This window comes from Caretta caretta, chromosome 7, assembly GCF_965140235.1.
Source record: "Caretta caretta isolate rCarCar2 chromosome 7, rCarCar1.hap1, whole genome shotgun sequence".
Classification (NCBI taxonomy): Eukaryota; Metazoa; Chordata; order Testudines; family Cheloniidae; genus Caretta; species Caretta caretta.
In genome coordinates this window covers 35,377,804-35,394,429 of record NC_134212.1, presented here as the reverse complement: position 1 = coordinate 35,394,429, position 16,626 = coordinate 35,377,804, and the positions used below count along the sequence as shown (strand labels likewise).

Below are 16,626 nucleotides of genomic sequence, written 5' to 3'. Positions count from 1 at the left end.
GGTTCATGAGTCATTTGGAAGGTGTGCAGGATAAAAAGAATTAGGAATAAAATGTTATTCTGTGGAAAATACTGAGAATTTATTTGGGTAATAAATATAGTGAAGTTACTTGCTTTAAAAGAAGAAGAGTGCTCTCTGCCCTCAATGCCTGCTCTATGCGTGATGGGTGCTGCAAATTAGTTCTCAGCTGCAATGGGATGCAGACTAAGCCTTAATCCCGTTAAGATAAAATGACAAGCAACATTTTTTCTAGTTTGAGGGAAATCAGATCCAAATTTTGTTGCTCGGGCTAATCTCCTAAGCCTGTAGTTGCTGCCACACTAGATGTATCAGAATATTTGTCCATTGTCCAGACAATGAGTGAGTTTTCACTGGACTGTTCATAGCTAGGTGCCAATTGGATCATTCTCCCACTCCTCAGACATCACTCCTGCCTCATTGGGCACATCATTCACCCTCCAGTAGGAGTACCCTATCCCTCCCCAGCGTCACAGAGGCATTCTCTGGCTGGAAGAAAAAGACACCCTCTTCCAGATGCCTGTGAATACTTTGTCTATAATTTGGTCCTTTGTGGGGACTGGTATATAGGAAGACAAGGTTCCCTTACCTCCCATGGGAGCTGGAAGCAAGAGACTTTATCTGGTATCCAAATCAGATTTCTCACAGTGTTTAGCAGCCCTTGGCATCTTCTGAAAATGTTACGTGTTAAATAAGTAAATAAATAACCCTCTCCTTAGCAAAGGATTGCTGTTAAAATCCAAAATAGTACACAGGAAAATGGAGGGCAATGTACATGTCAGAATGCTGCAGACACCAAGCTGTTCTGTGGAAAGTGCATTTGTTCTTTCTGTTTAAATCTCATTATTTATTTTCTCCATTCTTTGAACCTAATGGCTTACTAATGAATTCGGGGGGGGGGGGGAGGGAGGGTGGAATCATGGTGATATCATGGGTTAAACCCCCTCTCTACTTTTTGAATGTAAATTCTTTTTGACAGTCTTACTTATTGCAGAGCGTTGACTTTTTTCCAACAACAAAACCGGACGCTATTTGGTTTTGCATAGTTAACATTTTGCTAATGGGTAGCCAAGATTCTCTCAGCAGCTCAACAACATTTTCTAAAGCACACTGGCGTTGTTGTAGCAACTGGTGGCTGATCTGTGAATAAAGCAGATGTCATTGTAGCAGGATAAAGAATGAACAATCTATCACCCCGCTACTACCACTCTTTCTGCCCAAACAAGTCATCAGAATGACAACTTTGGTGCCATAGTCATCAATTCAAGTCATTGTATCACCTTTACTCATCTTGTTATTAAATAAACTGATGTTATAAGTGCTAAGAATTTGTCAGCCCTCTGCCACTGGCTTTCTCATGGAGGAAGTGAAGATCTGCTAAAGCACTGACTGTTTGCCAGCTTCCTTTTAGGCCTTGATTGATTTTATACTTTCATACAAACTGGCCTGGCCTAAATAAACACAATATATGTTCCGAGAAGTTTTTTCTCTTTAGTGTTTAATCTGAATTCAGTTCATTAGAAATGCAATTAGAGATGGGCAAGCGTTGAAATAATCTGACTGGTGCCCAAACTTAGTACAAAGAGAGAGACAGAAGCAGATAAATTGCCTTTCTAACTTTTCAGAAAGACTCCAGTCCATTTTTTGTACTTATTCTCCAAGTCTCACCATGCGTACTTAGTGTGAGCACAGCTTGTCATCTAGATTGAGTCACCTCACATCTCCCTCTTTAGGTGGCAGGCCGTTCCCTGCAGACTTTAAATATAGAAGTAATAGAATTTACCACTTCCATTTCCAAACTGTTTCCTAGACCTTTCCGGATAAAGCATCACAATACCACTTGAGAGGTGGATAAGTAGTAGTATTCCCATTTTACATATGGAGAGCTTGGTCCATTATATGTTTGCTTTTGATTTGCCCAAGCTCATTTACTGCCAATACTGGGATTAGAATGCGGGTCTTCTGACTTCTAGGCCTATTCTCTATCACCTTCTTTTTAAAGCTAGTATTAAAAATGTATTTAAAGGTGAAATTGTTAGACAAACCCTGAGCTCGGGTTTTGTCTAAGTTCCACTGCAACATCACTAATAATTAAGCAATGTGAAGGTTCTATTTATTAATTATTCATTATTATTCAGGAATTGGGGAAGTCATTGTAGGAGAAGAAAGAGGCAATCTCTATCCTGAGTTATTGGCATATACAGTAAGAGGAAGGAAAGCTGATTTTAAAAAGACTTCTGTTTAAAAAATAAATTTTGTCATTAAATCTCAACATGTATTTTGTTTGTTGTTGTTATCTTTAGAGACCAGACGTTAATCTAGTTCTTAAAGTAACATCCTAGAAGTCAGGAGACTTGGTTTCTATTCCTGACTTTTCCACAGACTTCCTATGTGCCTGTGGACAGGTCACTTAACTTCTGTGCCTCAGTTTCCCTTCATTATATGGGGATAATAATGCTGGATAATCAAACCAGAGTATCATGAGGTTTAATACTATACTTTTTGCAGAACACTTTCGCTGCTTCACTGGTTAGTACTACAAAAGTGCAAAGAATAATTATCTTAACACAGGGAAACCCTATACATTTTAGTTTATTTCTACAAGATATAATTTAAGTAAAAGATTTTAGTTCAGTCATCACTCTCATCACAATTGTACTTCCTTCTCTTCTTGAGATGGATCTCACTATATATCTGGATAAATCAAAAATCTCTGGACAAAATGTGCTCCCTGATAGCTTAAGCCAGCATTTAACTTCCCCTGTTGCTTAAACCAGATCTGTCTATCTTTAAACCAATGAAGGATCAGATTGTAAATGAACAATATATTTGCAGAACAAATTGTCCATATGTGCACGCACCTCTATAGTCTTATGTATAGATGTGAAGTTATTGAACATAAACTGAAACTGAGGAACCTCCTCACAAAAGAGATTTATTACTGTCTCAATGCAATTGATAAAGGGCTGTTAACAGCTAGAAATGTTTTCCTCTGTGTTCAAGCTTTTTCTCCTTGGTCATGTATCCTATGGGTGCTAGACTCCAGTGCACCACACCAATAAATATTATTTTTAATTTTGAAAAGGGGACATGGGACAGGTGAAATCATCTTGTGGGCTAATTCTGACCTTTGGGCCATCAGCTGGACAGCACTAACTTAGGTTACAAAGCAAGTCAGTTTAGTCAAGCTACCAATATCCCTCCCTCCTTTCCCCAATGAATCCAATAATCTTCTTTCTCTGTCTTCCTTAATGGTTTTCAGTGACCTTCCTTTATTTCTTTCCTCCACTCCAACGCATCTCTGGGCTTCATTTTATTCCTCTGAGGTCATTTCTTTCTTTCTCTGTGATGGGCTATAATGTTCTTTTCACTACTTCTTAGGATGTTCCTTGTCCCCTGACCTGCCTTCCCCTGCCTAAAGCTACTTCCCAAACACTCCAACCCCCAGCAGCTCTTGCTGCTTTTCTGCAAAGTCCTGATACCATTGCTTTAAAAACACCATGCTCTGCTGCTGAGACTACAGAAAAGTACTTGAGATTTTAAAGTTACGGCATTGGAGGGCTCCACAAAACTCCCCAGCCGATTTTGAATATACAAGGAGAGATGGCCATTTGCAGAATCTTATAAGTCCACCTTATAATCAGTTTGCATTGCAACAATTTAGACTGTGTGTTGTTGCGGTGAGTTCAAAACTAACTGCATGAGAATAAGGAAACATATGCATGAAGAAAGGGGTGCAAACAATATGAGTAAATACTTTGAACAGATCTTCTTAGGCACCATCCACTGCATTTTGCTCTTTGCATACCTCTGCAATCCCGTTTAAATCAGTAAGTGTACATGACTGAGGTCAGAATTTAGCACTATTCCTCCATATTTTTCACTACAACCCAGTATTTACAACAGACCAGATGGAAGTGGAAATTTGGTCACTAGTGAATGTTTAAAATTCTCCCTGTGTAGCACAATTAAAGAAACAGCTGAGCTTCTCTACTCTGCTGATTTAGTATGAAATAACCTTCAAACAGTCTGACTTTTCATTCTAGACCTGAATTGGTCTACTAGCTGGATATCATGCTGTAGGTAAAGACTGTTTCCAGACTTCTCATACCACATGCGATAGAATGATAGGAACACGTCAAGACTGGACGGACATTTTTGTTTTATACCATATGCCTTTCTGTTTTACCATATTCTTGCTTCTAGCTGCTACGATAATTGGCAAACCATCAGTAATATAGGGAGGTAGACTAGATAGCTAAACTTAATTTCACCCCCCCCCCACCCAATTAATTTCCCTGCCAGTGCAAGAGGGATATAAAATACTAGCTAAACTATTGAGCAGGCAGCACATCCATTCTCCAAACTTGCACACTGGCTCCAAGTAGAGGTGAAAATGTGACAGAAGGGTTTTCAGAATAGGGTTCTGTGCACAATGCATTGATCCCAAGGCACACTTGTGCATATCTCTTTTTTTAAAATAAGATTATGACCTGTAACTAGTAGTGTTAGGTTTATGTGGCATGAGGCTTGTGAATTGTCAGTTAACCTGGGACTATGAAGTGGTATTTGCAGTCTACATTACCGATTGAGGGGGGAAAGGATGATTGAGTATAGCAGGCATAAAAACTAGAGCTGGGCTTATCCATTTGGAGAAAATTCGGGTGCATCTAAACATGAAGGTGCTCACAGGTGAAGTGGGTATTTTGATTGTATCCTTTCTTACCACCCCACTTACTTGCTCTCTCATGCACGCAGCCATATCTGGCATCCCTTTCCCCCAGAAAAAAATAATAGCTTCTTCCAGTGGAGTTGGTTTGCCGAAGAAGGTGGTAATATGGTGGCTTCATTGTCCAAAATACAGTCATCAGAGGAGATACAACAGACAGCCAGTGGAGAAAACAGGCAACTTAGGGTGCCATACTTCACAGAATAAGAAGTGTGATCTCTCTTGTAAGATACGCACGAGCATTTTGCAGATCCCACATCCAGTATGTTTATTTTGAAACTTAACATGTGTCAATAATTAGGGAGATCGCTCTCTCACACAGCCCCCCTCTATTCAATGTTTTGCTGTAGATCAAATCCAGGAATACACAAGAAATAACTGGTGCTTTCACATAACTCCAAAAGCATGATCAGAAATAGTCTCAATGGTTTAAAAATGTATCTGGAATGGTAAGAGTGAGAGAATTGCTGAGTGATTCTGGCACCTTTACTTCAAACAAGGAGTACCTTAACTCCAGTTGTACCTCTTCGTTGATTAACTTACAATATATCATTAACATTTGTTCCCAAAGTTAGAATTCTCTGAATTTTTGTTCAGTGTTAGAAAATATGCCTTTAAGAAGAACTCCCACACACTCCGAATTAATGTTTTCCTGGAGGAAAACATCCCTTGTTAACCAGTTGGGAGGCATCATATTCTGAAAGTTGCACACAACATTACTCAGTTGAGTGTTTTAGAATTTAGGAGAATTCTATAGGCCACTGCCAGTACGGCATGATGCATGATAAAACCCACTATGTTAAATACTGCAAGCTATGTTGTAGTTTGCACTACATGTAAGTGCATATGCTGGAAAACTTTGTTATTGGCAGCAGAAGCACATGGCAGAACTTGCTACCCCAGTTCTGGCAGGTTCATATGCATACACTCCGCAGAATAGTCCTAGCAACAATAGATTTGGGGGACTTGTGTGCAACTAATCTTATTTTATAGGTGTGTGTGTGCTGCTGTGTCAGCATACCAACTTGGGTGTCCATTGTGGTCTTTCCAAATGTCTATTATTTAAATGTACAAATGTTATCTGAAGTATTTATACTGAATTTTCATTTGGGCAACCGAAGCCTGCCCCATTTCCAAATTTAACCATACAAATGGGCTTTTAAAACTGAGTTTTGCTTAAACAGTTTTATAATCTCTGAAATATACTATTAAATCCTGTACTCATGAGATGGTTCATATGTATCTTTCCTTGTCTCAAGTTAACTGTGCAACCTCAGAATAACCTTGCCATTTACCAAATGAGCCAATTAACTTTACATTTTAGGGAGGTTTTCAGTTTAATTATCACTGTTGAAAGATACGTCTCCATTAGTTTTGTGCAAACATGGCAAAGAAAACTTTAGGTCATTGATGGATTCTTGTTTTATGCAAGTACTTTTCCAAGTATGCAAGCTAACTGTGATCAAGATAGTTGTCAACTTAAAAAAAAATTAGGGCCATGAAGTGAAATAGATTAATGGAATCCTTTTTAATTTTCTTTAGAATTCCACTTGTAATTTATTTTCAGTTTTACAAAATGGAATTCCAATGTGGAAAAAAAAGAGTATAAGTCAAGTAAGGTTTTTAAAATTTCCAAACTCATAATTATCCTTGTTCAAATGTTTTTCTTAACTTTCTTACTGTTTTTACAATATTGAACATGTTCACTTTCTGAACATTACCCAGGTTATTTACGTGAACATCAATCCAGCACTCCACTCATTTAGTAGAAATGAAAAGATGAATTTTTCTATTGAAGGCTGTCTTCCTCTGCAGTTGTATGCATTTCATTCCCATTGTGTGGTTATTTACCAAGTACAAACAGAGCTCTTCTATTCCCTGAGGACAAAGAACAAACTGTTTGGGGAAAAAATATCTACAAAATCATAAATCTTTCTTTCGCCTATTTATTCTTCATGCCATTCAGTCAAATTTAGGGAATGGCTAATTAACTCCGGACTCATGGCTGACTCAGATGAGCCAACTTTCTCTTATCTGGTAAGATGTAGCCAAACTTTCAGACACTTTCTAGTAGACTGCAGCTCTACATTTTCCTCATTTCTGAACTTGTAGGGCTACTTGTCAAATGCAGTATTCCTAACTTGAAATTCAACTTCAAAACAGATGAAAGACACCCTTCCTAATATTTGGACCACCAGAAAACTGCAAATATAGGAACAATGTCAGGGCCAGTGTTGTTTCTTATGTAAATGTTAAACTGATTTCACAAATGAGAATATTTCCACTGCAAAACATTTAAGAATTGGTAAGCTAATCAATCTCTTTTCTAGTTCTGCAATAAAAATGAATAGATTTTCTTTGTATATCCATCCAGTTCTTTATTATTGTGATTAAAATTCTTTAAAGAAATCTGTCTTTTAAGAGTTAATGTGCTAGTTGTACGCTGTGCATCACCAATGTATCGAAATATACAGAAAGCAGCAGTTTTACAGAATGCTTTTCCTATGGTAAAAACATACTGCAAAAATAACACTTTGTTAGATTACTGTAATCAGTGAAGAACAACAAACTGTTGACTGTGTTGTGTATCTACTTAATGAAAGCCAATGCATACTCTAAAAAAAAATTGCCCCATGATTAACTATATCAGAGATCTGCATTATTAAACCATGTATATAACTAATTAATCTCCATATTGTATGTATATTCTTGAATTTTAGGTCCCATTTTCAATCTTTAATACACAAAATTTAGAATCCTGAAAAAATATAAGCTCCATTATAAAAAAAATACTACTTTTAACTTGTGTCATGTTGACAAGTCATAAGGTTGAAAGTAAACTGTGTTAACCTTATCCGACTTCTACTTTGATATCTCATATATTGGTGTCTGAGTTGCTGTAACATGGTAAATGGCAGATCTGCAAAGAAACACTATATCCTTAATCTTAATTGTACATTGTAAGGAGCAGGTATTTTGTGTGTGTGTATATGTAAACAATAGTCTGCATTCAGGGCAATTCTGAAAATACATTATATTACCCAAATCCTGTAAAATTATATTGTACTACTTCCATCATTTCCTTTCTCAAGTGGTCCCAAACTTGCAGTCCTAGTACAGGCAAACGCCTACAAAAATCAATGGATCAGACCCATTACTAATTTGCTTGTTATCTATTTGTTCTAATACCTATTAATATCAATGGGAGTCATTGGAGAGCACAGCCTCCTAGATAAGTTGTTTGTTTCCCTTGTTGTCAGTTGTCTCGACCTTTTTGACTGAGTGATCTCACATTTCTCAACGGTGGAAGTGTTTGTCATATGTCCCAAACATTGGAACATGTGATATCAATAAGAGCACAGTCCTGTATTCCTTACTCACGCAAAACCACCATTGAAATTAGAACTGTGGGTCAGGCTTTAAATGATTCAGGCAGGAGAAGCAAGCAAAAAGATTCCAGCCAGAGTGGGAATATTTATTTACTCACCCACATCACTTCTAGTTTCCCAGATGAGAAAGGAAATATCAAAAGAAAGCACAAGGAGGACTTAATGGGACTTTGGAGAAATAGATTGTTTAATGTTTGCCTAAATGTGGTTTGAGTTTTTTGACTCAGAACTTTTTGGAGAGAAAGAATAAGGCAAATGCCAAAACCAGTTGAACAAAAACTGTAAGCTTTGTATCTTATCTATGAGAATCAGGCGATGTGTGTCATGCTAGTTTTTACAGTCATAGTCTATAGTCTTCCACTGATAAAATCAAATTTGACAGTAACACAATATAGAGGTTTAACTGACAGCACACACAGCACATTTGCTAGTCATAACACCACAGTTTAATGACTGACGCATGTGGGAAGCTAATTCAGATTTTTTTTCTGAATGGGATAAATGAGCATCCAGTTAATACCAATCATGAATTCAAGCCATGTGACAAAATTGATGCTACATACCCTGTTCTTGTTTTGCATATTCTGCAAATTGAACTGCAGGAAAAGAGCCAGTTTGTACACACATCCGGAGAGAAAGTTCATTCTGCATTTTGACACATCTACCAATTGCAGCTAAATGTATCCTGCTTGCTGCTGTTGTGTCCACAAACTAATCAGCCTTTATCTGTTAAATAGCCTAAGAGTTACAAATTATATGCCTGTTTTGAGGAAAAAGTACAGGTTATAGAATTATACAAGCAGACATAGTATAAATAAAATATTCATATAAAAATAGTCTCTTACAAAATATACTCTTATCCTATGGTTCATTTTCCAAAGATGGAAGTTTGTCTGGAGTTTCATATTTATTTTTGATGTATTCCAAACTGGATTTTCATAATGCTCCTCTTTAATTGGAAAAAAAAAAGTGTATTGTAAAGAGATTATAATCACTACCAGTTTGATTTTTCCAGACAACTAGCAGCAAACAGAAAAAAATTATAAAAGATGCCTGCTTTTGTACTTAAACATCTAGTACTGCAGAAAATATCCTGCAAATCCAACTAGTAGAAATATCCAAGTAAAGAATAATATATACAGCTTCAGTTTTTTCCTTGCCGTATCTACAAAATAATTATTCCACAAAGAAAGCAAGCTATCTACTTTAATTGCAGAATAGTTCCAAAAATGTTGTAGAGTTCTTTTTTATTTAAATAAATTAATATTAGTTTTATCTGAATAAATTGTTAAATATTGCTATTATTATGCCCAGATGTCCCAAATCCCTGTGCTAAAATCTGCAGCACAAAAAAAGAAAGGCAGATAAACCAGTGTCTATGGAAAACTTCAACAGTTCTACTTGCTGTAGCAAATTGTGTGAAATGGAAAGACAGGCAAGACCAGCAGAAGCTTTTCACAAGTGTAGAAACCTAAATCTGCATAATCCACACTTAAGTAGGAATTCACACTGGGGCATTGTCACCCCCATCCTGTGCAAAGACCATTTTAAAGTTTTGTTTTGTTTCCCCCACCCAACCCATCCCTTATGCACAGTAGCTTGTGTATTTAATCATCTTTTTCCAAACCGAAAGAGTCAGTTGCCAAGCTCTCAGATTTTTTTCACTTGACTGGATGTTCTTTTCATAAGGCAGCCCCTGCATTAAGCTTTGGAAGTGCAGAGTAGCTGAGGTGATTTTTTTTTCCTCGGTTTTGTGCGTCAGGGTGGCTTGTTTTTCTGTTTTGGTTTGGTTTGGGGGATAATTTATACAAGCCTTTAATGTGTAGCCACCTAGGTACTGAAACATGAAAGGAAAAGACAGCTCCGTTCATTAGCTTTTCTTCTGGAAGGAAGCGGGGCCTTTGCTACAGGCTTGAGTAGTTCTGTTGAGCTCATGTGCAAATGTATTCATGCCTAAGGATCCGGCGTCACCTTCCCCAGCCACGCGGCTATTTGCAGGTGTGCACTTCTGTTCTTTCGCTGCACGTATTACACTTTACGTAGCAGCACCAGTGAAATTTGCAGTTGCACTGCCACACGCGTGAGTACTGGTGAGTATTGTAACCTCGACCACAGCACATCAGATCACAGCCATTGGACTGCTGGGCTGTTTTGTTGCACATTCTGCCCTGTGTTCCCACGCTGCCAGTGACAGGGTCTTCTTCGCAGTAGTTGGGAGATTTTTCGATGTACACTAAATCTGTATCCATGGGTTTGCGGTAGGACAGTGGCTTCTTTATTTTAAGGAAGGTTGGACGCTTGTTGCGACTCGCCCTCACCGGTTCAACCTGAACTGCGTCATTGTATTTGTCCTTAAGGATGTAGCCAAGCTCCCGGAATTTAGGAAGGGTTGTCCAGCATGTCTTAGTCGTACAAGATCCTGAAACTCCATGGCATTTGCACTCTAATTTCATGTTTTCTTCAAGAATCTAGATTTGAAAGAACACAGACTGTGTTAAAACAATAAGACTCCATCAAAGAGACATTGATCGGATGTAATGAACTATTGTTCTCAAAAGTGCTCTTTATAGCAACGGCTACTAAACCCAGGTCAAAATTCATGACCGCCCTGGCTGCAGATCTCACGTGCCGGCTGTGTAATTGTCACAGGCATCAAACTCCTATTGAGGTCAACTGATTCCCTCCCTACCCCATGTTGATCAGAGAGGAGAACTTTATCCAATTTCAAACAAAAGCAAAAATGGTGTCTTTAACCACCAACTGTGGTCTTCCCATTGCTTACTATGTGTTTATACTGTGCCCAGCCTGATGTGTCTATATTGCAATTTTGGCATATGCCAAGAAGATGGGGAGTTGCAGAGAAGCACAAATAACACACCTCGAGTATGGTATTTTCACATGGAATCTCATATGTACCAAATTCTGAAAATGCAATGATTTTTGCTACAAATGGATTTTGCAAACCAAACTGGGAAAATAAATTCCATTCCAGTATTTAGACCTGAAAATGGCATGAAAAAAGCTAGTAAAAAACGTTGCAGAAAAACTTTCACCAGTTTCGCCTCATGGTAATGTATAGATAGACATACACACACAAATGCTGCATATTAATGTTACATCTAAGAAAATCTATACATTACTTTCCTATGTAGTAGTTTTATTATGTGCCAGGTACTCAAGTCTATTCTCCATGTGGAGAAGAAGACAAGACCCCTTAGTCTGTAAAATTCTCAGCCTTCATTGTAGTACAATTGTAGATTTCTCTTCCGATGTAAACTCTATATGTTCAAAAAAAGGTTTGCTGTGTACTTAGGAGAGTCTTAAATCACAACACAAATGGTGGGCTTCTTAAATTGTGTGCTACTTAATCCCAACCACAGAATTTTAGTTAATATCTGGTGCTGACCAGACCAATTCTTGTGCAAGTTGGGGCTACTGAAGATGGAAACAATCAGGCTACTTTAAGCATTGCAAGTATAGGTGCTACACTTATTGTTCTTATATACTGTAGCTTTATAGGTCTTATAGTAACTGCTATTGCTTAGCCTTCTGAGGAAAGTTGGAACAGTATTGCGTGTCTGCTACAAAAAATGTTACTAGGCTTTTGTGTTTTTGTTTGAATTTTCCAAACATTGAAAAGTTGGAGTTCAAAAAATATTAGATATGGCCTGATCTCGCTTTTGTTCCATGTGTTGGACTGTCATGGAAATCAATGAGGTTGGACTGATGCCAGGATTGGTAAAGTATCTAGAGAGTATAATTCTGAACAGACGATGGCAATAATTTTAGGGTACAATAGATCACATTTTGGGGAATTATGGGACAGTTTGCATCCAGATCCAAATTTAATGATTAGCAGTGATCTATCTAATGGATGGACCAAAATCCAGATCTGGAAAAGTTTTTAGATTCAGATCTGCATCTGAACATCTTTGCAGCTCTGCTTAAATTTAGGCTTACATTATGGATTATTTTGGTTATTTTGAGATACTTCCTCACTCATTCAGTTACTGCATTGTTATTGCTCAGTCATTCATAATGGTAGTACACCAAGGAGCTAGATGGGGAGACAAAAAAGGAGCCAGAGCTCAGCAACCTGAAAATAATATAGATTCTCTCAGCCTTATTTGTAATGTATCCGTTTTTTGAGGTGATCTGTGATACATTTCTCATTTTGATAACTTGCCTTGTTCAAGAGGCTGGTTTTGCAACCTAGTGCAAATATTCAGAGTGGCAAGAAAAATAATAAAGCCTAATAGCCTTGTACTAATTCTCACATGAATCCTCCATCCCGGAATAGTACAAATTGTCTTGAAATGGATGTTTTATTATCAATCTAGTCATGAGGTTTTTTCCCCCCTAAATGTAGTTTACGTTTTAGATAGCCTCAGTTCCCTTTCAGTAACATCCCGTTTACAGACAGTGATCACTGAGGGAATAAACAGTTCGGTTGGAAAGAGCTGAGTAAGCTGATGCAATGGATCAACAATTGAAAGGATCTATGCCATGTGTTGAGCTTGCTGTTCTGTGTGACATATCTTGATGCCAGCTGGAACTAGCTGAGGAAGTTTTCTGGTCTCAGTTAGGACTGGGCGCAAGCCATTGGGATAAAAAGACCTGACTTCATTTGAACATGATACTTTTGAATAATAGTAAATGAACCCAAACATAATGGGTTCCTTTTAGAAGACCAAAACAATTATTTTTGTGTTGTGCCATACCTGATGGTACCCTTTTAGTTGTTTTTAATGTAAGTTTAGACGAAAAAGCTGACTCTTTTTTTGTGTTTTTATGCATCATCTAGGTGGGGCAAGTTTAGAGTCACTGTGCCAAATTCATCCCGACATATCTCCATAAGTGATCCATTGTAACTTGCAAATGCAAGTGCACTTCCCATCCCACCTCTGTCTTTCCTCCTAATCCACTCTTCCTACCTTCAACCCACCATCCCTCTTATAGAGTATTCTCCTCTATCCCTTTCTTCCTGCTGCTGCTTCCAATCCACTACCGAGCAAGTTCGGCAAGAGACCAATCAAAAACATAACTCTGTATACAGTCTATCCTCTACCTGAAGCAAAGCAAAACTCTGCAATATGGTGGTCTGTTACACTGTAGTATTGTGATGTCAGATGCTTGGGTTATTTGTCCTGCATTAAAAGGTACATACAGTGGCACCTTTATGCTTTCAGGTTACCTTAATATCCCACCAGTAATTCAGTTGTCTTCATAAATGCAAGGAAAGACCTGGGTGATATGTGGCTACCTAAAGTAGTTGGTGAGGAGGTGTGGAGCTATTCTCTTTGGCCTGGTCTACACTATGAGTTTATGTCGGATTTAGCAGCATTAAATCGAATTAACCCTACACCCATCCAGACAATGAAGCCATTTTTTCGACATAAAGGGCTTCAAACCAATTTCTGTACTCCTCCCCAATGAGGGGATTTGCGCTGAAATCGACATCGTCGTTTCCAATTAGGGTTAGTGTGGACGCAATTCAAAAGTATTGGCCTCCGGGAGCTCACACTGCATGTTTGCTGCTCAAAGGAAGCAGCTTACCCTTAAAAGCCCATCATTCTCCATTACAAAAAAATAAATATAAAAATGTCAAGTTGCCATATTTTGGGGAAGTCAGGATCTGTTTGTTTGAAGATTTAGTTAGTGGCTCATATTTTTCACATTAGACTAGGAACTAATTTACCATAGTTTGATTTGCTTTAAAATATTGGGGTCTGGGGAGTGCATAATTGCAAACCTGTGTCCTTTGTTTCTTCACTTACCATACCTAACATTATCAGCCACAGAAGGCACATCTGTTGTGTACCAGTGAATGCTCGGGACTGTGCTAATTGCTGACAAAGGGAGTGTTTTTAGTTTTGCCCACTTTTTTTCAAGTTCCTACAGTAAACTGTCAGTATTTGTTGATCTTTCTCTCACCCGCCATTAGCCTCTGGGAAATAGTTTACATTAAAAGGGTGTGGAAAGGAAAACCTGCACAAGTACTCTCTGGTGATATTACCAGCAGCTATCCCATCTTTGGGCACTTCCATGTGGAGTTTAAACAATGGACAAAGAAGAAAAAAGTAGGAGGAAAATATACAGGATGAGAACTAATTTCATGTCTCACTTTTCTATAATATGTTGTCAGATCAGATCTTGTAGCATTTCTGTTACCAAAGTTAGTCGGAATTCCATACTTTCTTTTTTTAAAATAGTTTATTTTTCACAATTTCACTTGCCAATCCATTGATACACTGTTCTGGGACAGTTTTACTGGGTCAATATAGCCTACCTTTCAGGGACAATGCAAGATCCTGAGTTTGGTGTGACACCAATGCACTGAGAGTGCTTTACTCTGTCAGCACAAACTAGGACACAGGCCCTTGGTGGCAAAAAGTCACCCAAAAAGTGAGTAGGGCAGGCCATAAGATTCACAAAGTCATTATACCTCCTGAGCAGCCTTCACCAACAGGGTTTCTGCAGCATACCCTGCTCTGGGGACTCCTAAATATAACCCCTGAGCTGGAGAGAACCTCTCTACCAGCAGAGATGAATCTGGCCCCGTTCTATATATGAAATATGGATCCTCAGTGTTTGAAGGAATGTATGTAGCCACTGCAGTCAAAGCATACTCTGATCCCTGCCATAACCAGGGTATAATCTTTTGTAACTTTGGCTGATGTCAAGTGAGGGACCAGGAAATATACCAGTCTCCTACAAGTATTCCTATGTGTACCTTTATTACATGGCATTCAGGAAAAAAAATCAGCCATTGGAAAAATGAAAAGAGAGGGTGGCAGAAAAATGGAGGAGGCGGTTGCAAAACTTACCTGCTGTACTGTAAGCAAGTAGTATGAGAGAAGTTGGAGAGGATGAAATCATTCCCTCACCCTCTGGTTGCCAACTTTCTACTTGCACAAAACCAAACACCCTTGCCCCACCCCCTACCCTGCCCCTCCTCTGAGGTCCTGCCCCGCCCCTTCTCTGAGGCCCCAACCCTGCTCACTCCATCCCCCCCTCCCTCTATCGCTCGCTCTCCGCACCCTCACTCACCCACTGATTTTCAGCGGGCTGGCTGAGGGGGTTGAGGTGCGGGAGGGAGTGAGGGCTGCAGTTTGGGGTGCGGGCTCCAGGGTGGGGCCAGAAAAGAGAAGTCAAAGGTGTGGGAGGGGGCTCGTGGGTTAGGATGTGAGAATGGGTGAGGGCTCCAGCTGGGGGGTGTGGGCTCTGGGATGGGGCCAGGGATGCGGTATTTAAAGTGCAGGAGGGGGCTCTGGGCTGGGGGGGTGGAGCCAGAGGGTTTGGAGTATGGGAGGGGGCTCCAGGCTGAGGCGGGGGTTGGGCTGTGGGAGGAGGTACAGGCTCTGGGCTGGAGGTGCAGGTTCTGGGGTGGGGCCAGAAATGAGGGGTTCAGGGTGTGGGAGGGGGCTCTGGGCTGGGGCAGGGGGTTGGGGTGCAGGGGAAGTGAGGGCTACAGCTGGTGGTGCAAACACTGGGGTGGGGCTGGGGATGAGAGGTTTGGGGTGTAGGAGGGTGCTCTGGGCTGGGACTGAGGGGTTTGGAGGGCAGGAGGTGATCAGGGTTGGGGCAGGGGTTCGGGGTGCAGGAGGGGGTCAGGGATGCAGGTTCCAGGCGGCACTTACCTCAAGCAGCTCCTGGAAATAGCAGCATGTCCCCTCTCCGGTTCCTACACTGAGGCATGGCCAGGCGGCTCTGTACACTTCCCAATCCCCAGGCACTGCCACCACAGCTCCCATTGGCTGTGATTCCTGGCCAATGGAAGCTGCAGAGCCGGCACTTTGGGTGGGGCAGCATGTGGAGCCCCCTGGCTGCCCCTACATGTAGGAGCTGGATGGGGAACATGCCACTGCTTCCGGGAACTGCGCAGAGCCAGGGCAGGAAGGGAGCCTGCCTTAGCCCCGCTGTGTCACCAATTGGACTTTTAACGGCCTGGTCAGCAGTGCTGACTGGAGCCAGCAGGGTCCCTTTTTGACAGGGTGTTCTGGTCGAAAACTGGGCAACCCTACCTCACCCACAATTTACATGTGCCAGACCCAGAGATATTGGAGATCTACATAATTTTCTAGTGGGACCATGAAGGGTAAAGCCAACCACTAGACAAAATCCTTCAGAAACTTCAAGACAAGTACTTACAAGAATGTCACGTGGGAAAGAGACATTTTCTTTACAAGAAACCACATACCAGAAGAGACTGTTGATCTCTATGGGTATGTCTACCTTTCAGCTAGGGTTGTAATTCCCAGCTTGAGGAGACATACCCGCACTAGCTCAGCTCAAGAATGTGCTAAAAATAGAGTATAGCCTTGGTGGCTTGAGTCATGGGAGGGGCTGGGCCTCCCTTCCCCCATGTATGTACCTAGCATTGCAGGTGGGTACATACTCAGGGTGTCTAGCTCTTCATGCTCCTCATTCCACCACAGCTTTTACCTTGCTAGCTCAATAAGAGTGAATATGTCTCCTCAAAGTGGTAAT

At 40.1% G+C, this 16,626-nt stretch overlaps 1 protein-coding gene across 2 annotated transcripts in view; it reads right to left on the bottom strand.

Moving 5' to 3' along the window:
• Positions 1 to 9,366: 9,366 nt before the first annotated feature.
• WNT7A (Wnt family member 7A) overlaps positions 9,367 to 16,626 on the bottom strand; it is a 50,830-nt gene continuing 43,570 nt past the window's right edge. For both annotated transcript variants that reach the window (XM_048858469.2, XM_048858470.2), the window contains exon 4: positions 9,367 to 10,604. In XM_048858469.2, coding sequence (XP_048714426.1) covers positions 10,125 to 10,604 — 480 coding nt within the window. In that variant the 3' untranslated portion in view covers positions 9,367 to 10,124. The remainder of the gene's footprint in view (positions 10,605 to 16,626) is intronic.